Source organism: Sesamum indicum, linkage group LG7 (assembly GCF_000512975.1).
Source record: "Sesamum indicum cultivar Zhongzhi No. 13 linkage group LG7, S_indicum_v1.0, whole genome shotgun sequence".
NCBI classification, from domain to species: domain Eukaryota; kingdom Viridiplantae; phylum Streptophyta; class Magnoliopsida; order Lamiales; family Pedaliaceae; genus Sesamum; species Sesamum indicum.
In genome coordinates, this window is record NC_026151.1 from 6,736,730 (window position 1) to 6,762,956 (window position 26,227).

General features: G+C 34.7%; 3 protein-coding genes across 3 annotated transcripts; 2 read left to right on the forward strand and 1 right to left on the reverse strand.

The window, feature by feature from the left end:
- Window positions 1,302-3,142, reverse strand: LOC105166505 (isoleucine N-monooxygenase 1-like). The gene is made up of 2 exons (XM_011085884.1): window positions 2,118-3,142; window positions 1,302-1,922 (listed from the first exon to the last, which is right to left on the reverse strand). Exons 1-2 carry the CDS (start codon window positions 3,066-3,068, stop codon window positions 1,302-1,304), a joined length of 1,572 nt encoding a protein of 523 aa, XP_011084186.1. The 5' UTR covers window positions 3,069-3,142.
- Window positions 14,415-17,876, forward strand: LOC105166452 (probable galactinol--sucrose galactosyltransferase 6). The gene is made up of 5 exons (XM_011085808.2): window positions 14,415-14,493; window positions 14,696-16,079; window positions 16,349-16,558; window positions 16,658-16,792; window positions 17,040-17,876. Exons 2-5 carry the CDS (start codon window positions 14,755-14,757, stop codon window positions 17,641-17,643), a joined length of 2,274 nt encoding a protein of 757 aa, XP_011084110.1. The 5' UTR covers window positions 14,415-14,493; window positions 14,696-14,754; the 3' UTR covers window positions 17,644-17,876.
- Window positions 21,024-24,674, forward strand: LOC105166453. Its single transcript, XM_011085809.2, has 5 exons — window positions 21,024-21,248; window positions 22,244-22,349; window positions 22,501-22,753; window positions 22,993-23,048; window positions 24,353-24,674. The coding sequence occupies exons 2-5, from the start codon at window positions 22,266-22,268 to the stop codon at window positions 24,518-24,520; spliced, it is 561 nt and encodes a 186-aa protein (XP_011084111.1). The 5' UTR covers window positions 21,024-21,248; window positions 22,244-22,265; the 3' UTR covers window positions 24,521-24,674.

The following is a 26,227-nucleotide window of genomic DNA, read 5'->3' on the forward strand; positions in this document are numbered from 1 at the left end:
AAAAAATTTAATGTTTTTTTAAAAATAATACTAAATTAATTTTATATATATGATACTAAAAGATTTTTTAAATTTATATGTGCATATTTTAGATTCTAAAATATTAAAACTTCAAAAATATATGTTACTTATGTAAAATTAAAACTTACAACTATTTTAAATTGTTCTTTATATTTATAAAAGTATTATTTTTATGTATTATATGTATTAATAAATAAAATATACAGATTTATATATATATATATATAAATATACTTCATATATATAATATTTATCAATATTAATAGAACCAAGTCCAGATCCAATACAAAATACTGAATATGATGCGTACAAATCATGGAATGTACATGATGGGTACTATTTCATCTAAGTCTTTAGAAACCTTCTAGAGGTTATATTTATTAATGTGAGAATATCTTATATGAAGTTCTCCCATAGTTTACATCTCATCAAAGTCTCCAAGAGACCTTATTTGTAATACAATTCAAACTAAGATTGAAGGTCTGATACAGAACTGCATTTTTGGCAACCAAGACCTTCAAGGTCTCTAGAAACCCTGATATATAAACCTATTTTGATTTTTAAATTATTTTAATATTTACGACACACGTAAAAATAGTACAATGAGCTTATGCTCCCCATTCTTTCTTATTACATTCATTATCTTCTCCAACTAGGAACTAATTCAAATATCGGAGAGCCGTTATCGAGACTCCCCCAATGTGATTCTAACGATTATGTGCTTTGCAGTCTTATATTACAGGATTCAAAACATACCTATTTGCGTTGGAAATAGTAATAATTCAAAGATAAATTGTTATGTATTTTTTAGGAACAACATAATCCGTAAAATATTACTTTATGCACGTACTAGCTAGCTAGCAAGCTAGTGCAATGATGGTTCTCAGCTCTTACTATTACAATATATCACATGTATATTAAATAATTGCTACTGACTAATTTGAATTAATGGACCAGATTCTCTTTCTGTTAAACAAGTGCTCAACATAAGCTAATGAATAATCAGACAGACATATAGATATATATACACACACACATTTATCCACAAGGAATTTTATCGTGGAGTCATGGTCAACCGTTAAAGCCTGCATGTAGGGAGGCAATTATGACTTTAGGTCAGCGACAAGTATCGTGACTCTTCATCGATACAACTTTTTTAATTTCTAAGTTTATTTCATTCATTTTCGTACTATATATAATTGTGACAATTTATATAATAATATATATAAAGTTATTTTAAGATATAATTATAAATACAATTCACACAATTTTTACAACAACTAGTACATGAGCTCGTGATAAACATGTGGTGCCAATCGCGGCACTGCATGAGCAATCAATGGCTCGGCCTCAGCATAGTCGATATTGATTGATCCGGTGGGTGGTGTCGTCCAATTGAATCCCTGAATAAGCCTAGCCAAAAGGATTGTAGTCATGGTCGAACCAAGCACAATGCCTGGACATCCTCGCCTTCCTGTACTGAATGATATCATGCGCAACTCATGATCCACGAGCACGACTTCTGAGTCCTTATCGACGATATGACGTTCTGGCTTGTAGACTAGAGGGTCTTCCCAAACTCTAGGGTTTCGCCCTAGCCCGAGACGACTCAACAACACTTGGCTACCTTTAGGGATGAAATAACCACCCACGACTGTATCTTCAATGGATACATGTGGGACATTGAAAGGCACCATAGGATGCAACCTAAATGCCTCCTTCGCGCAAGCTTTCACATAGTTTAGCTTTGATAAATCGGACTCGTCTACCAGTCTGTCCCTGCCTACAACTTGGTCCAATTCTTCACAAGCTCGATTAAGAATATTCGGTTGATTGATCATCTCTGCAAGAGCCCATTCGACTGCATTTGATGGATTATCAACTGAGGCAAGCATTATTTCCTGCAGATATATATAAAATCAAAGATGAAAAATCCTAAAAAAGCTATATCATTTGCATGATGTATTCTCTCATAATCAAGATAAAACCATTTGCATAATTGTGTTGGCCTTTTGTTTTGTTAGAGGAAAGAATCAATCTTACCAATTTTTCAATCTAAAAGGAAAGGAAGAAATAAGTTTAATCAATTAACTTACAATAAGTTGTGCTTTTATCTCTTGAGTTGACAACAAAGGATTGTTGTTTGAGTCCTTGAGGTTAATTAAAACATCAAGGATATCCTCTTCTGTGTTCTTCATCCCTTGTCGCCACACCTCAACCCTCTTATTAATTTCTAGATCATGGTATTTGCTCATACTTTTCAAAGCAGTTTTGAGAATTCTTTTATGCCCATCCAGATCAAACACCTCCAACCATGGAAGATAATCAGAAACTCCGAACCCATAAACATGTTTCAAGATTGTGAAGAGTCCATGCAAATGCTCTTTCTCTTCTACTCCAGGGCCTCCATCCTCCATTCCTGTCCCAAAAAACCTCTTACTGAAAATCAAATTTCTAGTCAGGTTCCCACAATAATGCTGTGCCACAACTCTCACATTCACAAGCCCATTCCTGATTGGACTTTGGCATTGCTTGTATACATATCTCACCACATGATCAGCTTCTTCACATCTTTTTCTGTGGAGCCATCGGTGCATTGCCGGTGAAAGCACTTCTGAGGCAATAACTCTTCTCATTTTCTTCCATTGATCACCATTAGGACAAAAGGCTGCTGTCAGGTACCCGTTGCTTGTCAGCTTGGCTGACAAGGCCTCGGGCCTGGAGGCGAAATTTACGTCTTCTTTCTTCAAGAACTCCCGAGCGAGTTCAGGAGAAGTGACAGGGATAACATAGGCGTTACCAAGGCGGATACATGCTATTTCTGTGTTGATTTCTTGCATGAGTTGGTGTATCCATTGAAATGCTGGCTTGTTCATGATCAATTTAGGTAGGCAGCCGACGATAGGGTAGCCCATCGGGCCAGGTGGAAGGGAAGGTGGTGTTCTTTTCTTGAAACGTAGACGACGCTTCTTAAGGATTGTGGTGGCAAAACTCAATACTAGCAATGCCAAAAGATTAATATAGAGGATTGGTTTGTTGATCTCCATACCCTTATGCTACTCTTAATGCTTGAGCTTGAATTTGGCGGGCAAAGAAACTTGGATTGGAATAGGAGTTTCTATGTTTACATGCATGCAGTATATCTAACATTCAACCCCTTTTTATAGCCCAACTCTATATTGCTTCTCAGACAATATACATAAAAAATTAATCAATATTGGTGTAATAAAAATTACTATTAATCCATCCAACCGACAAAATTAATATTGTCACCCTTTCCTAATTTTTATAGAGTACCAAATGTGATAAATTTGTTTTATTGTTGCTTGTTCCTTCAAGTTTGATTAGCATTTCTCCCTCATGTAAAAGGCTTTCTAAGTTTTTTCATCCACAATCGAAAATGCCAATTTTTAGTCATGTCAACCGCACGTGATTATGTTCCCACCAAATTGAGAATCTCTGGTGAGCAATGAACTGAATTCCACACAACTAAAATATGATAGTTGAATCTGCTATCTCGATATTTAGATGTACTTAAAATTGTAGCCATTTAGGTTATAAGACCAAAAAACATAGTATAAAACTATATTTTTAATCCTTTTAACTTTGCCCTTTAATTTTACATCATATATATATATGTATAACTAAAAAAATTAAGGATTTTATATTGTTAGAAACAAAATGGTTTCAAATATTTATTCCTTTGCAAAGCACTAATGGCTTTTTTTTTAAATGACTAGCCATTGTGGCATGTCGTTTCTGTTTGCAGATAATAAATTTTACCCTAAATCTACGCGCATATAATAAATTTGATATAATCTTAGGGGGTTTCAATGTATAATTTACCCTAAATTTTACCCAACCGACAAGTTTAAGGACAAGTCTCTATCTTTTTTCTTTCTTTGATTTTTTAATGCGGACGAATCCCTTTCAATCAGCCGTGCATTACAAAAAAATATAATATTTAATCATAGTTAATTGCTTTGTTTAAAAGCAAAATAGCCATAACAAATAGTTATTTACTACGGTCATGTAACAATTGTTGGCGGTGATATCTGCGAGGGTGGCTAAAACATTTATCATAGATTTTTTACCATGGCAAATAATTTATTCTTGGTGTGATGCGTGCGATTTTAGCACTCGATGCTTAAGTTAGTCCGGAATTTAAGAATAGATAAAAGTAAAGAAAAATTATGACGAGAAATTATGATAAAAGTGAGAATTTTATATGCAAGAGCACAAAATAAGAATAGATAAAAGTAAAAAAAAATTATGACGAGAAATTATGATAAAAGTGAGAATTTTATATGCAAGAGCACAAAATTAGAGCAATAGAAGAGCAACAAGAATAGTTCTAGAGTCTCTAAGGGGGGATCCATTGGGGGTACTCCCTGTATTTATAGAAGAAGAGTCCTTCTATGGCAAGAAGCCAAGGAGGCGTATCTGGTGAGGGGGATCCGAACATCCGGCGAAAAAGGTGGGATTTGGGGATAAAGTTCCTCCTTATCTGTTCCTTTAGCAACAAGTCTGCGGACAAAAGAGGACTCCTTCCTCGTGTAAACTTCTATCTAATGAGAATTCTCTTCAAGCTGTAGAGTCCAACTTCTTAGGGGCACTTTTCTCCCTCTAATTTAGCTTGAAAAGCCTCCTGATTGCGCTTCCTCCTTAGGCCATTTTCGACGAAGGGGGCTCCCCTCCTTGGCTGGACTTTGGTATAGAGGGGGCGCCCTTTTGGGCTAAGCTAAGTGGGCCTCTCCTTTGGGACCGAACCGAATTGTAGGTGGTCTCATTCTTGGCCCAAGCATGGTGACTATGGTGGGCTGCCTCTCTCTTGGACTAGTGGGCCTATATTCAGGCTTAGCATTTCTTCTTGGGTCAATTTCTTTTGGGTCATACCCATCATGGTGGAAATCTATAATTTTATAACAATTTTATTTGAACGTGGTCTATGAAAATTATTTACCACGATTTTTAATTAGTTCATAACTATTAAAATTGTAGCCAAAAGTTATTTTCTTTCCAGTGGTGTGTTATTTCTACCGGTCGATCTGATGATTGTGCTGATGAGTAATTATATAATTAATTGTGTATTTGATTTTTTTTTATAACTGTACTAGTAAGTAATGTGTAAATATTTCTACAAGAAAACTATAATTCTGGGGGCATGTTCTAAATTTTAGAGACAATAATTAGAGTCAAAATCATTTAAATTTTCGTAACAGACACCCAAAAAAACAAGTGTAAAAACATTTCCGAAAATCTGAAAGCTGGCTAACTGTTGAATCATATCCATGAGTTTGAAGATTGACTATACACCACTTACTTGGAGATGGGACCACCTTTGTGTGAGGTTTCAATTATTGAATTTTTGTCTGAATGATCCAACACATGTGGCCACTGATTAGCATTACACTGGGAGACAGCAGCCCTGGTGAGAAAGGCAATGTGCTTTTGTAGTGATTCATCTATTTTTCATATTCTACACATGGGATTCTAAATTTATCATCATCGTAAATTCACACAGGGAGACAACAGCCCTGGTGAGCAATGAATTGAATTCCACACAACTAAAATGTGATAGAGTGAATCTGCTATCTCGATGATTAGATATTCTTAAAATTCTAGCCATTTAAGTTATATCACCAAAAAAGATAGGATAAAACTATATTTTTAATCCTTTTAACTTTGTCCTTTAAATTTACAATTAGGGACAAAGATTATCTTGGTCCATTAAGTTTTCCATGTTCAATTATAGTCCATTCTGTTTACGCATTTTAAATATAGTCCAGTAACTTGTAAAATCGCTTAAATTAGGACCACAAACGGATTTTTGGACAATTTTACCTTTGTTCATATTTAAAAGAGCTATTTTAGTCCATTTGAACTAAAATTTTAATTTTTCATCCATGCTCTCTACAGAATGGTATAAGAGCCTTAGGTTTATTGAAAAAATATATATTTATATTACATTTTAGATATTATTTATCCACTAATGGAGAAGACTCTTTGAGAGAAAATGAAATCGAACGAAAATTCGAGTTACAATGAAAACAGGGAATATTTCCAGATTTTAGAAATACAAAAAAGGGAATGTTTCATGGAAATTCTTGACAAATGTTACAAGGGTCCCAAGATAATTGACCTAAAACTTCTCACGCCAGAAGAAGAATAAGAATGGCTGAGAAATTTTGAAGTTCGACAGATACTATTAAGAAATGCGGTAAGGCGACTCCATTGAAGTCCATGGTAGAATCTCAACCAAGAGAAGCGGAACATGTAAATTCCTGTATAATTACGGTTCTAAAAATCATGGTTAAAGGAACTGACTGGAAAGAACTTGAGCCGGATACATCGAAGATCTCCCATGATTTGATGGAGATACAAAACATAGTTGAAGACTATGGACATAGGCTAATTCAGATACCTATGAAAATAGAAACATTGAGTCAGAAGGTGGACGAGATCCTTAAAATCTTTCCCAATCTACACAAGGACCTTATAGATCTGAAGGCAGAAATTGTAGATATAAAGAGAAACTAAAAGGAGAACCCTGATACATCTAAATCTAGACAAGATAGAATCAGGAACACCCTTGGAATAATACCTCTTCTACACCAGAAAGGGAAGGCCACGGAGATTCCAAAGCCGAAGTCTAGAGAAGATCTCATCATCACATCTATCAAATGTATAAAATAATGAAGGTGACGAGAGCAGATCTATCAGATCTACAAGAATTGACAAAGTCCTTTCCCCAACTCGGGATTGTGGACGTAGTCATATTCAAACCAATGAAATCAATCCAGCACTACCCCGCCGGAGGAAAGTACATTAACTAGTACATGACCATTGCTAGATGGCAACCCATGATAACAGGTACTCTTGAATTGATGAGTTAATCAAAGAGTGACTAATTAAATATGATTTAATTAATTTAGAATAAGTTAGTGGTCGAATTAAATTATATAAGAAATACAAGACTCAGTCTAATTGAGGATCGATCTATAAGAATCACACACAAAATACTAGATAGAAAAAATTAAAACAGGAGAATGTTCAGAAATATGCTCAAGAACGTGGAACTTGGATGCTAGCTGCTATTCCTTTTGGATTATGTGGTGGATTACTAAATAAGTAGAGAATTATTTATGTGATTATTGAAATATTTCTTCAACACATGTGGTTTTAATTCTTCACATGGTTATCTTAATTATACTAGCTCGCATACGCCCACATAAGAGTTTTTTTTAATCGAACTACATATTTATAGTTCTACGAAATGATTTTTGGCTATACTATAAACAATGACAACCTAGAATTGAGTATCCCCATGATGGTCTATTAATGAACTTATCAAGACTCCTTTTCTACTCAGTGCAATCTATCTGCAGGAAATTGTCACAATGTTATTACGCCTCTTTCAATTATGTGGAAAACCGTATTCAATTAACTAATCTACCTATTTTCATGGAGATTGAGTTAAATTGAATCCATTAAGAGTATGACAATTTATGCCGTCCTCATAGAAATTAAGTCTATTTTCGTGGTTAATCTCTATGTCTAAGTCCTAACTTTCTAACATGGAGCTTCACCTCTCAGTATTTTGCCGATGTCTAAAACATGCAAATATGCGACCAATGTATTGATAAGACAGATAAATGCTTAAGAAATAAATCGGATTGATTCAGACAACATAGAAAAAAAAAAGAAAAAAAGACTAGAATAGTTTCATTAATCTACCAAATGGTTCACCATGATTTGGGAATAAAAACTCTACTCAGAGTTAAAAACAAGAGGAATATATATTCTAAGGAACACATCAAGAAAAGTGTTAAAAAGAGAAAATGATTAGAAAGAACTATAACCCGAGCTTCTTGGTCGGGTTGATGCTTCCACCACTTCTTCAAATCCTCTCAAGGCCTGTCTCTACGTCCGGCTCTCTCTGATCAACGTGTGTCGTTTCTCCTTTTACAGTCGTGGTGGATTTAAGAGAAGAAATTTCGCCGGATTCAGTTTTTAAATGGAGAACACGCCCGTGTATAGGGAACACGTCAGGCCATGTTGGTCATTTGATTTGTAGGACTCCAACACGGCCATGCAACGGAACACAATGTAGCCATGTTCTCCTTGGTAGTTGAGCCAGGCATTGCATCTAGGACACGATCGTTTCTCAACTGAATTAGTGAACTTTAACACTGTTGGTCCAATTTGTTCTCAAATCAAGCCTGTAAAAGAAAAAATATCAAAAACAGTATCCCATATAAAAATTAAAAATCTAAAAAATATATAAATCACAAGCGATTATGCTCAAAACGACACAAAAGAGAACATATTCCCTTGTACAAGCACATAAAATCTAAACTTATCAAAAATATTTTGTTGAATACAATTCCAGGCAGGCCCAAACGCACAACTTCAAAGCCCATCAAGTTTAGGAATTATTATTACTAAAACTAGTATGTTATTAAGCTCAGAAGTATTAGAACCAATCGTGGCAGATAGATCACATGATGCAGACAATGTATTAACGTTGTTGGAAAAGGCAATCAGATTTGGATTCAGTAGAATATTCCCTTCTTCCTCACTCCTCAAAATCGGGAAAGTAATAGGTTTTGTCTCCATCATTTTACCAGCATTAATTAATTGTTGCTATGATTTTTAGTTAGGATCAAAATATGATGTTCCACGATTTTAGCTATAATTAGATTTTAGTTTTACTTGTAAAAACAATAATTAATGACCAATGCATAACCGTCATTAATTTTTATTCATTATAATTTTTTCGTTTATCATCATAATAATTAACTAGTAAAAAATAGTATCTTTTTTTCAGTAGTTATAGCTATGGGAAAGGTTCGAATGGTGGGATCAAATATTAATCTCAGAATTGAATTTGTCAACAAATAATACCGCTAGCTTTTTTTTTTTTTTTACTAGTTGTTGTTACACGTGATTCTCACGAACATATAAAAAAATATTATGATGTGAGTGGAGAGTTTATTAAAAATATAAAAATTCATAAGAAAAATAAATATGGAGAAGGTTGTAGAGAGAGAAACATAGAGTAGTGGTGTAAGAAAAAAATTTATAAAATTTGTAAGACTGTTAAAATTTTTTAATATTACTGTTTTCATCAAATTTGTGAGACTATTAAACTTTTTTAATATTACTATTTTGATCAAACTTGTGTTAAAGAAAAGAAGTTAATTTAAGAGTAAATTTAAGTATTCAAATATTAATACAATAAGTTTTTTTTTTTTATAATATTATAGATATAAGATCAATGAGTTGATCAAATACATTCTAAAAAGACAAATAAGGCCCACTTAATAAGGATTAAATGCAATTTTGATCCTCTAACTATAGTTAAATTCCGTTTTAGTCCTTTAACTTGTTAGAGTTTGGATTTGGTCTTCTATGTATTTTAATTGCTCAATTTTAAGACTTTTTTTGCCGGAAGAATATTCAATCTGTCGGACGGTGGCCGTTCAAATTTTTGGATCTCCGCACCACGTTGATGAAAATGACTGGGACTTGTCTCGTTAGAGTTACACGGAAGAGGCGAGTCGAACTGTGGTGGTCCGCGACCGCTGTTCGTACGGATCGAAGGGAATCGACGAGAAGAGGCTGCGGTGGTGAAGGTGAAAGCCCAGTCTTTGTGGTGATCGAAACCTAAAATTGATTGAGGGGTTTTGTTCGTCTTGAGCTACGGAGTCGAACGGTATATGTGGCTTTCGGCAATTTTGAGTGACTGTGGCAGATTTTTAGAAAGAAGGTGGCAGAAAAAGAGGGGTGCGATCAAGAATCATTCGGACGGTGGCCTTGAACTTCAAATCCTTGGATCTCCGCACCACGTTGATGAAAATGACTGGGACTTATCTCGTTAGACTCGTAAGGAAGAGGCGAGTTGAACTGTGGTGGTCCGCGACAACCGTTCGTATGGACCGCGGCGAATTGACGCAAAAAGGCTGCGGCGGTAAAGGTGAAAGTCCAGTCTTTGTGGTGATCGAAACCTGATATTGATTGAGTGGTTTTGTTCGTCTTGAGCTGGGGAGTCGAACGGTATGTGGCTCTCGGCAATCTTGAGTGATGGCGGCAAATTTTTAGAAAGAAGGTGTCGGTAAAATTAGAGCAAAAATTGATATTTTTTCAGCGAAAAAAGTACTAAAATTGAGCAATTAAAATACATAGAGGATCAAATCCAAACCCTAATAAGTTAAAGGATTAAAACGGAATTTGGCTATAGTTAGAGGATCAAAATTGCATTTAATCCCACTTAATAATGTATGCCTATTAGTTGTGGGTACATACTATTTGGGGGAAATAATATCTTTTTGTTTCGTATCTTGGGCCTTTTTTTTCATTTTTTTGTTTTGATTTTGATTGATTATGAGACTCTCACTTTTAATTTCGTAAATTTTAAAAGGTAGTATTTTGGTGCAATAATATCTTTCTGTTAGATACTTTAAAGAAAATATCACGTGCTCCACATATTTTTGATAGGGTATTTATATATTTGGTGGCACGAGTTACAAAATTATCACTTTTGATTTATAATTTTCAAAAAGTAATACTTCTAGTCTCATATATTTAATGATTATGTGATTTTTTTTATTAAATATTTAAGATAAGGTGTTAGCGGATCGATACTACTAATTTTTAAAAATTTTAATAATAAAAATAAAAATCACATAATCGATAGAATTAAAAATAAAATGACGGAACAAAAAATTTTATTTTCCAGCTCCTGATCATTGGAGGGAGATGCATCGGGATACTGGTTTCCAGGAAACGTTTTCCATCTACAGCCAATCATGATGACAAATTACAAAATGTTAGTCCTTTTCATCTTTATTCATATTCATTTTTTTTTTCTGAGCACTTTTATTCATATTTAGTATTAAGATGAGAATAATTCGCAGGAAAATTGTATGTTTGGTCCCATATAATAATTTTATTTTCAATTTAATCTCATATGTTCTCAAATTGCATTCTGTATAGTAAAAAAAATTCTCAATGTTAGTCCCATGTGATTTTTTCGTTAAAAATTGAATAAAAAAGTCATATGACCATTTGTAAATGCATTGAAGCTGGGTTTTGGTTGGGAGAAAATGGCTTTATTAGAAATGAAATTTGATGCTCAAACTAATATTTTTGCACCCAGAATATTAATTTTAAAAGCTGCAAAGGAGCCCTTAACAATTAAGAGCAGAAGAAGTCGGGTGAATGAAGAACCCACATGTTATTATTGGTGAAGGACGTATTTGAGGACTTCATGAACAAACAATAATCTAGGTAGAAGATTTTACAATTGTGGGGAATTGTAGGTGGGTGTGATTTTTTTATTTGGCAAGATCCACCAATGTGTAGAAGATCTAGTGTTGCTATACTAGAGTACAATACACTGAGAATATCTCTTCCAATTTCTTTAATTTCAGGTTCACTTTTGTGTGGGAAATTCCTGAAAGATTCTTTCCGATGAGTTTGTAGTGCTAATATTGGACAATACTGACTCTTGTCCCACGTTGGTAGCAAACGAGGAACTTGTATGGTTTTTAAGTTCAAGAACTTCTCTCCCATGTGAGGTGCCTTTAAAAAAAACAAACGTATGGTTTTTATCCTAACAGACAATATATCAAATAGCATCTCGATCACGATATATAAGCACACATCAAATTATTTGATACCGTTTGTAAAAACGAGATCACGTATTTTTTTCAAATTTTTTGTTTAGGGGACTAATATATATATATATATATTTTTGGAATAAATGTAAGTTTCATAAATATAAATGCAACAATGAGACCAAGCAATAGAATAGGACAACCCTTTATCTCTGCCTACATGCCAAATCAAATAGACAGACCAGACCATTAATTGATCACATATTTTGCTTTTTGTTCTGTGATTTTTGACCTGACAAAATGCAGTTACGCTTTCTGTCTTTATAATTGCGCTTTTCTTTTCCTTTTTGATCGGAAATCGCAACTTAAGTGGTCGAAACTTAAAGGGTTTTAGTTTGGTTGAAATGTTGTACTTGTCTTAGGTATATCATATAAGATCCATTTTTCCATTGAAGATGACTGAAAGGATCAGTAATTCACATGAAGCCAAAAAGAAAAATAGACTCTTCATATTGACATAAAATCTAAGAATAATGTATATACATTGAGGTTAAGTTTTAGTTCTGCAATTTAAGCGGTGACATTTTCAGTAACGTTTATATATAGGGTGGTGATATCACTAAAAAAAAAAGTGAGTTTTCTGTTAATTTTTTTCACAAAAAAAATATTTACTCATTTCACATATCATAGGGAATAAATTACATTTAACCCAAATTTATAAACTTTCGTTCATTGCATAAGTTTCATGCTCGTTTCTTTCATACTCTAGAATCACTATTTTCCGCAATACTTTTTGAAGTACCACTATGATGAAGTGGGAGTAATAAAAACTTAGAGAATAATTGAAGAATTCATCTCCAATTGTAAAAACTCGAAATCGAAAGAAAGAGAGTTCACTTTTGAACGAATTCCAAAATAGAATTTGTAAATACTTAAAAAAAGAAAAAGAAAGAATAATTACGCTCCTCTTTCCTACGACTTAGTATAACATACACTAAATAGGACTCAAACGGATCAAATTTTGAACTATTTCAAAAAATTAAGAGATCCTACCCGAAAATACCTTAACATCCAGCAATAGTCTATTAAAAATGAGGCAAACAAACGATTACTACAAAAAGATATTAAAATTAACTGAAAAATAGAAAATTTTGTAGATAGACGGGTAGATAGTCCTCCCGAAGCAAAAGTTATGCCGTTTGCAATTTCACCGGCAAACCACGCACTTAAAGCACTGTAATTTTAACTTTGATAGATATAAATGTTCCCAATATGCTTCCTTCTCTTATTTTACATCACAAAATTACTTGGAAAGTGACCATTTGTTGATAGGAAGGCAACTTGCATTCATATCCCCGAACTCAAAGTTCTTGCATGCAAATTAAGTGGTTGTAACAGTTTGGATAGGAGTATCAATGTTGAAGCATTACCAATCAAGGAGATGAATACAAAACAGCTTAAGTATGGCCAACTACACTCAAATAATGAAACAAGATAGGTTGGGATCTCATCAGTGGGCTTTTTGTCTTCACTCAATTGGCCAAGAACCTTGGAGAGGGGGGTGGGGGGTGGGGGGGGGGATGCTTGAAATAAAGTCACGTTAAAGACTCGTCTTTACGTGGAAGTGGGGAAGGGGATGAGATCAACTTCTCTATCTAAACATAAGCTGGAAGATGGGATTTCAACGAACCATCAATTCAAACAATCTTGCACTTTTTATTAGGCGGATTTGTTACATTTATTCATCATATTCATTCATTGTAATATTGTATAAATATAAGGGCTCAATAGCAATTTATCCCCATGTGATATTGAAAAAGAACATATTATCCCATTATGAAAAAACTATAGTAATTTACCCTCCTATACTTTTTAAAATTAAGCAATTTACCTCCTTATATAGGGTGGTAAATTGCTTCATTTTGAAAAACATAGAGAGGTAAATTGTTGTATTTTAAAAATTACAGGGTCGCTATTTATTTTTCCATAAGGGGATAATTTGCTTATTGTGATATCACAAGAGGTTGCTTGCATTTTTCTTAAATATAAGTAAGTAACTAATACTGATTAACCATTTTGAAGAAAGTATGTTGTGTTTAATACTCATTTAATTTTGTTTTCTAGATTTGATATTCGTACTAGGATATTAAAAGCAATATTGTGTTTAACAAAAACTTTAACTTTTAGTCACTAATTTGAAGAATAATTATGTAAAATATATCACATTTCATATTTTAACTGTGTCTTAATTTATAGTTCAATCAAATAGAAATGTTTACATTTGAAAGAGTTGGAAATGTGTAATGGAGATGGCGATGGGTGTCTCATACTGTTTTTTAGTAGTTATGGACTAAAAATTTTGATAAATAATTTTTATTAACCACGGTTAAATAAAACAAATGCAAAAATATAAATTTTCCACCAAGATAACATTATTTGCCATGGTTAAAAGCCACCCTCTTGTTGATACTACGGCCAACAACCGTTGCATGTCCATAGTTAATAACTATTTGCTACGACTATTTATTTTTAACCATGACAATTAACCAAATTAAATATTGTATTTTTTGTAGCGTAAGTCAAACACTTTAATGTCTATTTTTAGATTTCTACCGTTGATTCAAGTTTTATGCAATTTTAACAAAAAAACTATTGGAAAGCTGCAGGTCAACATCATCATCATGATCATCATGCATGGTAACACACACTCATTCTTAGTCCCAATCCTCCTTACTATAAATACCTCCACTTCTGAACACTTTTTCAACATTCATTTCTTCTTTCTCATTAGGAAAAAGAGACATTCTTTCTTTCTGCATTTCCTTGGCCTAATCACGTTCTTGTTTACAGAGTATGCTTCGTTCTCAGTATTTCTTGATAAAGTTTCAATCTTTCTTGTTTATTGATTTCTACTGACATAATTTGCTTGTTTTGTGATCGGATTAGAAGATTCCATGTGGAATTTTCTGGTTTCAAAATTTTGTAAATTTTCGGATTTCGGTTTTTTTTTGGTAGTTTGTTTTTTAATGTGTTTTTGCTGATATTCATTGCAGAGTAGTAGGGTAGGCAATAAAGAACGTAATCCAGTACAAGAATTAGCTAAGATTTAGCCATGACAATCAAGCCAGTCGTTCGGATTGTAGAAAGGAAGCTGGTGGTGAAGGAGCGGACTATCCTTACTAACGTGTCGGAGAATGTGGTGGCCACCTCCAATGCAGCGGCAGGGCAAGTGGAAGGGGTGTTTTTGGGAGCAGTGTTCGACCAAGACAGCAACCGTCACGTGGTGTCACTTGGCACTCTGCGTGATGTGCGTTTCTTGGCTTGTTTTAGGTTTAAGCTGTGGTGGATGGCTCAAAAAATGGGGGATAAGGGTCGTGATATTCCACTAGAAACTCAGTTCTTATTGGTGGAAACAAAAGACATATCCCATTTGGGATCGGATATTGATGGGCAGGAGGAGGATAACATTGTTTACACAGTGTTTTTGCCTTTAGTTGAAGGGCCCTTTAAAGCATGTCTTCAGGGGAATGATGGAGATGAGCTAGAACTTTGTTTAGAAAGTGGGGATAGTGATACTCTTGGATCGACTTTCACCCATTCGGTGTATATTAGCTCGGGGACTGATCCGTTTGGTACGATATATGATGCGATGAAGGCAGTTAAACTGCAGCTTGGGAGCTTCAGGATGAGGAATGAGAAGAAGTTGCCTGGGATCGTGGATTACTTTGGCTGGTGCACATGGGATGCTTTTTATCAGGAGGTGACTCAAGAAGGGGTAGAAGCTGGCCTGGAGAGCCTTAAGGCCGGAGGCACACCTCCAAAATTCGTCATTATTGACGATGGTTGGCAGTCAGTCGCATCTGATGAACACCACCACAAACAACAAGAGCAACCAGAACAACAACTTGGGCAACCACGACTGTTAAGGCTGATAGGGATTAAAGAAAACGAAAAATTTCAAAAGGGAGACCCATCGGAGGGGATCAAGAATATAGTCAACATAGCTAAAGAAAAACACGGATTGAAATATGTGTACGTGTGGCACGCCATCACAGGGTATTGGGGTGGTGTAAAGCCTGGGGTTAAGGAGATGGAGGAGTACGAATCAGCTATGCAGTATCCAAAGTTGTGCAAAGGGGTGATGCACAATGAGCCAGGGTGGAAAACTGATGCAATTGCATTGCAGGGGTTGGGTTTGGTGAATCCCAAGAATGTGTACAAGTTTTACAATGAGTTGCATAGCTATTTGACTTCTGCTGGTGTAGATGGAGTGAAAGTAGATGCTCAATGCATACTGGAGACACTTGGGGCAGGTCATGGTGGCAGAGTGGAGCTGACCAAACAGTATCATCAGGCTCTTGATGCATCTATTGCAAGGAATTTTCCTGATAATGGGTGCATTGCTTGCATGAGCCACAACCTTGAGTCGCTTTACTGGTATTATATGTTTCAATTCTTCTTTTCCAAAAATTCTATTTCAAGAAACTTTGCGATACTTTTATTAAAATAGAAACTTTGTGATTATATCTAGTGAAAACTTTTTGTCAATTTTGTAGAAAATTGTGTGACGTTGCGATAAACTTGTGATTAATTTAGAGATGATTAGGATGATAAGATCCTTTTTTTTTCTTAATTACATGAGAAATTTCTATTTTTAGGTTAGGATTTCTCTCATGTGTTGTAGCTATTATGATGATTTGAAACAGCTCAAAACAAACTGCTATTGTGAGAGCATCTGATGATTTCTTCCCACGAGATCCGGTATCACACACAATCCACATTGCTGCTGTGGCGTATAATAGTGTGTTTCTAGGAGAAATCATGCTACCTGATTGGGACATGTTCCATTCTGTCCATTCAGCGGCTGAATACCATGGATCAGCCCGGGCCATAAGTGGTGGAGCTGTCTACGTTAGGTAACGAATCTCACCTAGTCAACTTTTCAAGGGGACATTGGCCTTATGATTGATGTATATGTGCAGTAATATACTAAAAGTTGAGTCCATGTGTAACAGTGATGAACCAGGAAAGCACAATTTTGATATCTTAAAGAAGCTTGTTCTCCCAGATGGTTCCATTCTACGAGCTCGGTTACCTGGTCGGCCTACTAAGGATTGTCTGTTTTCTGATCCTGCTCGTGATGGTGTTAGGCAAGCCTTCTCTTATTCAATCTCGTATTAGTCCATGTACTTTGTATTTGTGCAATTTGGAACTAAGAAGCCGAGTGATTTTTCAAAACTTATATTTTTCCAAAGGTGCATGATCTCCCATGTTTGTTCACCGTATGCTAAATTGATACAGTAATTCTCTGTCAATCTTCAGTCTTTAAAAACATAGTATGCAATTAGAATTATAAGTAGATTGTGTATTTTTTTTAGTATTATTTGTTCTACTCAGCCTGTTGAAGATATGGAACATGAACAAGCATACTGGAGTACTTGGAGTATACAACTGCCAGGGTGCAGCATGGAACAGTGTTGAGAGGAAGAACACATTCCACCAAACTGATTCTGAAGCAATAACCGGCTATATCAGGGGTCGTGATGTTCATCTCATTGCAGACGTTTCCTTCGACTCCAATTGGGATGGGAAAGTGGCTCTCTACTCCTACAGGACTGGTGAGCTTAACACTCCAACCTATAATGTTGCCTTGCCGGTGTCCCTCAAGGTCCTAGAGCATGACATTTTCACAGTAACACCCATTAAGACATTGGTACCGGGGTTTAGCTTTGCCCCATTAGGCCTCATTGACATGTTTAATGCTGGTGGAGCAATAGAAGGGCTCAAATATGACGTAACAGGCTTAAAGGCTCTCGTTTCCATGGAGGTAAAGGGGTGTGGACGTTTTGGTGCTTATTCATCGACTAAGCCTAGAAAGTGCACAGTCGGATCATCTGCAGTCGAGTTTGAGTACAATCCGACCTCTGGCTTGGTGACATTGTACTTGCATGAAATGCCTCCTGAGGATCAAAAAATTCACATTGTCGAGATTGAACTATGAATTTATCATGTTAATCCTAGACTATGAGCATGAACAAGAATTATGAGCTATTAAGATTCTTACAACGGTGACCTTCCCTTTGCTCTCTGTGGGTTCATAATCAACAATTATATGTTTAAATAACTTTTCTTTCCATGTCTGCCGAGAACTCTTCCAACTTGCTTGTATTGTCTATTCATATTCTTACAAGAAAGTTTATACAGATGAATTATGTTGATCCCATGTGGAATGTATGATACTTCTCTTTTTTAAGTTCATATCAAGTTGAGCCCATAATATGCACGTACTAAATTTGGACTTTAATTTTTTTTAAATGGATTGGTTAAAACTAAAATACAAAATAATATCTTTTTTTTTAGTGGACTAATTGGGCTAAGATATGTTTGTGTATGGCCCATTAAGAAACTAATCCACAGCATCTGCGAGGACTAAAAGTGAGCTCCAAACCATCTAAGTCAAGTGAAAACCTAACAAGTCCAATTAACATATACACAATAAATCAAATTCAAAGCTCTCATGTCTAAAGCTCGCGACTACGCGAAGCACAAGAACCGCAAAAGTTCTACATTTTCCTTAGCATCAGTACTCAAGGCATTAATACCAAATTCTAAGTGCTAATTTTTTTCCATAATTCTAAAATAGATTATTCGTGCATTATTAAGAACCCAACCATTGAATCACAGTTTGAATGGAAGAGTCGAGGGTAGTTTTATCATCCATTTTCTTTTGCAGAGATTTTAACCCTTCTCCTTTAAATTCATAAATTAACGTACATATTTTCTAGTCGTCAAAAATTTTTAGGGATAATTACACTCCCCTATTATGAGGTTTGGTGTAATTACACGTAAACCCCCTATAGTTTGAGAAACTACATCTAGCACCCCTGAGGTTTGCTTCCATCTAACAAATAAGTCCCTCCGTTAGACAAAATTACCGAATTTGCTGATGTTAACAAAAAAAATCTATATATACCCCGATTGACTTATTGCTGACTTATTACAAGTTCAATAAATTTTTTTATGATCAAATTACCTTCATACGTTTTTACGCGTTAATGCATGTGAGGAGGTATATTTCACCGTTATAAGGGTAGTATAGTCCGAAAAAAATTATTTGACTTACAATAAATCAATAATAAGTCAATTAAGAATAAATATCAATTTTCATTCAATTTTTCTGTTAATTTCCACAAATTTAATGAATTTTGACTAATAGAGGAACTTATTTGTTAGACGAAGCCAAACCTAAAGGGTGCTAAATATAATTTTTCAAATTACAGAAAGTTTACGTGTAATTATACCAAACCTCGTAGGAGGGGCATGCAATTATCCCTAGTTTTTAACACACTTAAACAATTTTGAACAAATTTCTAACATGCTTAATGAGACAATATTTGCCCTCATTTCTTTCTCCTACCTCAATCACTTCCAATCATCCCATTAAATCTAAGAATTCATTGAACAAACATTGACACATGATTAGTGAAAGACAACAAGCCCATCATCATTTCTTACGAACTTCTTAAAATACCATTGTGATTTAGTGGAAGCAATAAAAAAATTAAATTAATATTTGATGAATTCGTCTTCAATATTCTAAGAACTCAAAATCACAAAAATAATATAATTTATTTTTTTTAATAAATTTTGAATTTACATATATTTAAACAAAAAATATGTTCTAGGTGGCTCAAACACGCCGAATTTTGAACTATTTTAAAAAACTAAAAAAACTCAACTCAAAAGTACCCTATCTTCCTTTAAATACTCTAATAAAATATGAAGTCCAAAAGAAAATTACAAAAAATTAACTATATTCAACTGAAAAATAAGTATGCTTTGGAAGTCATCTTAAAAACAATTATTATGTTTGTTTTTGTTTTTGGCCCATCTCAAAGATGGGTCAAAACATTTGTATGTTTGGGTCAGTTTATTTTGTAATTTTCAAACTTGTTTTTAAGTGTTTTAGTTGATTTTGTGTATCTATAGTGCAACTGTATAATAGCTGTTATAGTCTTTTTCATTTCGATATTTTTCTGTGCAAAAGAACGACATTTCTCAACCTCTATTTCGCCGCCACCGTCGCTGTTTCGATGACCCACCGGCCGAGATATACACCCATCAACTCCCCTCATCAAGGCGAATATTCGACACTTTTGGATTCAATTTTCATCCACCTTTTCAATATGCCGTATGTTGCACCACCTTGTAGATGATTTGACAATGAACAGTACTTTTTGTTTCTCACTAACCAATATCAAACATATCATACTTATTTTATATTATGTCCAAAAACACATCCAAACATATACATGTAACTTATACTTATTTATTTTTATTTTTCTCTCTCTATCTCCGTAAACCCCAAAAACAAGTTAAAAACAAAATCATACATAATGAATAAATTTTTATGACCAATAATGTCCCATGCGTGAAATGCTTCCGCCTCATAATGACTATCTGTTGATGCGACGGAAACTTGTATTCTTTTTTTTTTTAATTTTTTTTTCTTTTTGAAACAAACGAAATTAGATTATATTAATAGAATGATCAGAGAAAGAAGGGAGCAAGCAAGAAGGAGGGTCACACCCTTGATGTACATGAGAATCAGACATAGTAGCAAACAGGCGTGCAGCCGAGTTCCCGCTCTTGGAATGTGAAGAAGATCATCCAGAATAGCAGCAAACTGAAGAGCATGAGAAAACCCCTATATGGCTTTTTCGATCTCTCGATAAAGAAAAATATGACCAATAGTGGTTCGAATGTATATAAAAAGAATTTCTTTCTTTATACTTTTTACTGTTAGATAGTGTCAATAAATCTCATAATAAATGCCTAAAGATTCATAGTGAACTTCGATGGGAGTTTCTCTTGAAGCAATAACGCGTTGATCTAGTCGCCACCAAGCCACAAAGGACTGTCTAAATTGATTCGTTTCTGTCGATAAGTTCCAATTGCATAATAGGAATTAGAAAAAAAAAGGTTTTTTCATATACTTATAATTATTATTCGGTAAGACATCCCTATTTTATATTTTATCTTAATATTTTTCATATTGCATATTTTAATTTTATAAAAAATTGAGAATATATATAACAAAATATATGTAATAAAAATATATAATATATATAGTTGTGTCAGTGTAAGTGTCGTATTCTAATTTTTTTACATTTTTCGTATCTCTGTATTCGTGTCGTAATGGACACGCCGTGTCCGTATCGATATATCATAATTTATAGAGATTGACTTTTATCTCTAAAAACATAACATCAAATATATCATAATTATTTTAAATTATTTATAAAAATAAATCCAAACCTACGCATATACTTATTTTCTTTATTTTTCTTTGTCTAGCTACACAAAACGTCCATAAAATGAATCCTGTCAAGAGAATTTTCTACACTTCTCTTAAAAATCGATATGCGAGCAGCATTTCATGGTCGACTTGGGAGAGTGGCTCAGCTTGATTTCGGCATCGAGTTGAAGAAAACCCAATCTTCCGCACTTCTATTGTCTTCTTCCGCTGTTGATTGGCGAACAATTTCTCTTGTAAAGTGTGAAATCGTACCAAGATTCCAGTTTAAAGCTGCTCATCAAATCAAGGTATTGTTTAAAACTGCTGCTTCAATTTCAAATTCAATGCGTTGACCTTCTTCACACTTTATCCTTTTTTTTTTTTCTAATTCTAGAGGACAATTTTGAGGTGACTAGAGAATTGGGTTTTGGTAATAGAAGAAATTTTCAAGGTTTGAATGTGTATATATAGATTATAACAGATTTTTAATGCGTTTCTGGTTTATGTATATGAGTTATGAGTTCTTGTGTACGGTTGGTTGAACACAAACTCAGTTCATTATCGAACTCCTTCTGCATTCAAGCTCTTTTGGTGGAATAAATTGATTTTACTGTGTGGTTTCTGGGGTTGGTTTCACGAGCAAAAGATTTTCCCTTGGATGCTTAAGTTGATGAGCGAAAGACTCACATAATTGCCAATAAATATTGGAAAAAACGTCTAGGACGAAGAATTGCTATTGCAAGTGTGGGGAAGTTATTATTCAAATTCATATAGTGATGGTTGGTTAATTGTGAAAAGCAAGGATTACGACGAAGGAGTGATTATTCAGCTGAATATAACGAGTTTGGACTGCTTGGAGCAAATTTAACTATTTACTCTATCTAAACTTTGAGACAGAAAATATTACTTTGTTGTAAATATGGCCTGTAAAATTCTTCTAAATTTATGCTGAGTCTTACACATATTTTGGCTCCACTAATTCAAATAGATTAAACCTTGTGGAGTTTAAAGTAAGTGGTGTTTATATATGCAAGGAATAAGGAGGTGGAGATGGATAGAGTAACAGCAGGTCTTTCAATCACTTCACCTTTACATTGTAATTCAAACTCACAAAATTCCCATGAATTTCTACTGATGTATCCCATCTCCCAAGTAGGTATTGCACTTGATACTCCAACATCTGTGCCATTCATTGGCGAACGAAAACAACGACCTCTTAAGCCAAAACGTGATGATGTGATTTTAGATCACACCGTTAGAATTACTCTCTCCGACTTGTATTTCTCCTTTTGTTGTTTGTCAGGGCGCAACAAGGTTCAAAGAAGATGACTGAGGTAACTACCAATCAATCATTGATGGCTGAGGGCAAGGAGGGTTCAGAAGTCAAACATCCAAACCCACCTCAAGCTGTAAGCTCTCTCTTCCCTGTATCCGCTTCCTCCCCCCGCCCCTGTTTAATTAATATGCCCCTTTAAAGTCTAATTCATGTATCTTTAAATTAGGAGTGTGATTCAATTGGATTAAGTTGCATCTGTTTTCTGATATTCAAATACTGTATAGTTCTTGGAGGTAGTGTGCAAGAGTTCCGGAAAAATTAGGCGTTTTTCTGTTGGAACTGAAGCGGGTTTTGCGGTTAAGTTGATAAACAAGAAGTTGCTTAATTATGATGGTGGTGGTGGTGGGAATGGTTTACTGGCATCCTACATTGAGGCTGTTAAGGAAGGAGAAGAAGAACCTGTTAGTTTTGGCCCGAGTTCTTTGCTCGTGGATTACGGGCGCGGTTGGAAGTTGCAAACAGTCATTGAACCACATGGTGAATCACTTTCTGTTTTTGTGAAGTTTTGACATTGTTTCAAGATTTATTGTGGTCGAGATATATGTCCTCTCCGTAGGCATTTGATCTTAATGATTAGGGACGAAAAGCGTCGGCTTTGGTATTTCTATTTTTGGGTGTTTTTCTGTTTCTTAGTAGTTGATGAATGATTAGTGTTTCTAATTGTTTGCAAGTAATTCATACTTGCTGTGCTAATATCTTTCTTTTTCTTGTCGAAGGTGATAAAGGAGGCGTGCACATTGGAGCAACGAGAGTACGGAAATCTTCTGCTAATGTATGAGGTTTTTTGTTTTCTGAATTATTCAAATTTGTGATGGTTGAAATCAGTTTTATTAATACTAATGCAGGGATGAAAAGGCCAATTGGGGAAGCATGTATTCTTGTGTTTGGATTTGGGATTTCCGTAGTACGATATTGGTTATATGTGTTCTTTAAAAGTGAAATCCAATTATGGAATAGTGGTAGATTTTGAGTGTTTTCTTGGGGAATGGTTATAATGGCAATCTATTTAATATGCTGTTGACGACTGCAAATTTTCTAAGAGATATTATAAGGGGTAGCTAATTTGGAAATAACCAAATGAAAACTTATCATTCATAAAGTATCCAATTCTCTTCATAGCTCTCTCGATTGAAGTGCTTGTGAGAATTTGACGTTATTTATGTTGATTTACATGGGTATTTTTTTTTGGGATAAGTGTTGGCGTAAGTTTGTTGTTGTAATAGTTGTCCTATGTTCAGGTTGTCATTGCAAACTTCTTCCATGCCGCCATCAGTGTCAGTTTTGAGTTGATTATAAATGAACTATTTGTAAGATTTTGAAGTTTTGAGCTTTCACTCATATCACATGGACATTTGATTGATATTGTAATCCTCATGCTGGGTCCTTTTTCAGTTAACTTCCTCTAAATGAAATTAAATCAAGCATTCAGTCTTTGAACTCTTGAAAAGAAAAGAATAAAAGAAACATGAGATTTTATATCAATGACATCGCACAAGAATGGCACTATCCTATTCCATGGTGCTCTAGTGACAATTTGGATCTTCGACAAAAGATAGCCCTGTAAATCCCTTCTTCTGTTTTAGTTTTTCATAGGTCTTTGTACAATAGTTGAAGTACATGAAGATAAGAAAGGAACTTATATATTAGAAGGGAACTTATAGTTCTAGGAAAAGGTAAACCTGATTAAGTTGACAGTAGCTGCTAACATAGGTTTTCTCAAGAACTGCACACGAAAGAAGGGACTATACTGTACTATATATTGTCCTTAATCACTATACTTTCTTGTCTTGCTTCCGGGCTGGAACTCTCAAAAAACATATGGTAAATTAACCAGAACACCCGCCATCAAAGTAAACATTATTGTTCAAAGTCCACTAATTCCTTGGTTGTATTTCTTGTATGATTGTCATTTTTCATGCAATTTTTAAAGTATAAGTTGCATGAAGCTTAATTTCCACTTGTGTTTGCTTGTGCTTCCAATGTTTCCGCTGTTGTTTTCTTATTATGAATACCACACTGCCCCGTTATTCTGCATTCGCAAAAGGCTAGTCTAATGTAGTGGTGATGCTTTTGCAGGGGGCAGATGACTCACATTCTATGCGGAGAACACAGTCGCCTATCAGTTTTCTGTACATTGGAAAGATATTGCTAGCCTTTCTTCTGATATTCGTGTTTGGTGCAGTTTTCACATTGGCTCTGGAAAACCTTCCACGATTAATCCTATATATCAACTCATTTGTATGATTTTTGACTTAATTCCCATGTAAGTTTTCTGGTTCTTTCTTATGTCCACTCTGCCACCATTGTGAATAGCTGATTTTTCTTATGATTGGTTTCTGCCACCAATATATATTCAAAGTGGTGCTTATCAAATAATATACATGGTGATTTACTAAGAGATGCACGTTGCGTTATTGTCTTGTGATCTCTATTCTCAACCACTGATGGAATCTGTTGAAGAAAAGTTACAATGTAGAATTAGCTGGAGGTAATCTATGGACACGTTCAGAACGCCATAGAACTAAAGTTTGATCTGAACAGAGCCTTAAATTGGGGTAAAAAAATGAATATCTATGGCAGTTTGGTTGTTCCTGTACAGCTTTGAGGGTAAGAAAGCTGAACTCCTTGAAAAAAATCTCTGCATAAAAAGGCTTTTCGATTTTTCCAATCGGGATTCAAAGGGTCCCGATGGATATGGAAAAAGTTTCTTGTGCCAAGAGAAATCCTAAATATGTGGACAGAGCTGGATGGCTAGAATTAATTAATTGTTGACTGAACTTTGAAATATCTAAGTTTATACGTTTTAAAGTATATCTGCACACTTAGTGCAAAAACGCTTGCTAGAAATGATGTGATGCTCTTAGTCTATAATTCGTCATGAATATAATCATCCACTGCATTGCATTCCATCCTCTGGAAAGAAAGTTTCTTTTCTCTAAGATAGTAGGCTATATAAAAGTAATGTTGCATCAAACTACCTAGAATGCTAATGGAGGTTACTAGAGTCTCCGATGGTAAGAGTGCTAAGCAAAAAGTTCCCTCATAAGTTTGCTGAAATATGTTTTTGTCAGTCAGTTCCATAGTCGCATCACCCTGGAACTGAAATTGCATAGTTCGGAACACCGTTAGGTCTCTGTTAGAACACCATTGTAGCACAGCCTTGTTTACTCCCGATTGTTGTCATTGTCGCACTCATTTTAACTGTACCAGTTGTCCATACATTTCAGAATCCCCACAGAGTTGCACCTCATAACTAGAAGAGTCTAGGAGATGATATAGAGATTTAGGCACATTTAGACCGCAAGGCTCACAATTTATTCTTAGCAAGCTGCTGCCTAAACAAGCTGGTTGATGTATTGTTGTCTGACTTCCAAGTGTGCAAGAAAACTGCATTGCAATGTAGGAGTAAGTTGAGAATCGATGTCTGTCAAATAAAATGAAGCACTAGTGTTGCTGAACAAATATGTCACACGAGAAATAGAACTCTTTAAATCGATGTCAGCACGTTCTTTAGTTGTATTTTTTGAATCAAAATATGGAGAATTAATAGAATGGTGATGTAATTAACTTGTGACCAGGAGAGGTGGAATTGGATCTTGAGTGGCTAAGCCCATCTTTAAGACACGAATATGGATCAAGATTGCCAGATAAAGTACCGATTCAATAGAAACAACGTACTGAATTTTGTAATGAATACAATAGAATAAAGGGAGAGTTTCTTTCTATTGTATGAATACTTTGAACATGTTGTTTGTAATATAAATAGTTGACAGTGTGATAATGATGCATCCTTTTACTTGTGATCTCAATATTATACAACTGTTTTTTTCCTAATCCTAATAAGGTGGACAACATTAAACGCACCCATAACATAAGAGCAACTTATATTGAGACGGATTGATTTTGTAGTAAAAAACCAAAGTTAAAACATAGTTTCTTGTTCTCTCCAGC

Coding starts and splice junctions, on each gene's coding strand:
- LOC105166505 (XM_011085884.1), bottom strand. CDS start 3,068: ATGGAGATCAACAAACCAATCCTCTATATTAATCTTTTGGCATTGCTA. Junction 1,923..2,117: donor AGATAAAAGCACAACTTATT/GTAAGTTAATTG, acceptor ATATATCTGCAG/GAAATAATGCTTGCCTCAGT.
- LOC105166452 (XM_011085808.2), top strand. CDS start 14,755: ATGACAATCAAGCCAGTCGTTCGGATTGTAGAAAGGAAGCTGGTGGTG. Junction 16,080..16,348: donor AACCTTGAGTCGCTTTACTG/GTATTATATGTT, acceptor GATTTGAAACAG/CTCAAAACAAACTGCTATTG. Junction 16,559..16,657: donor GGTGGAGCTGTCTACGTTAG/GTAACGAATCTC, acceptor CATGTGTAACAG/TGATGAACCAGGAAAGCACA.
- LOC105166453 (XM_011085809.2), top strand. CDS start 22,266: ATGACTGAGGTAACTACCAATCAATCATTGATGGCTGAGGGCAAGGAG. Junction 22,350..22,500: donor ATCCAAACCCACCTCAAGCT/GTAAGCTCTCTC, acceptor AATACTGTATAG/TTCTTGGAGGTAGTGTGCAA. Junction 22,754..22,992: donor AACAGTCATTGAACCACATG/GTGAATCACTTT, acceptor TTCTTGTCGAAG/GTGATAAAGGAGGCGTGCAC.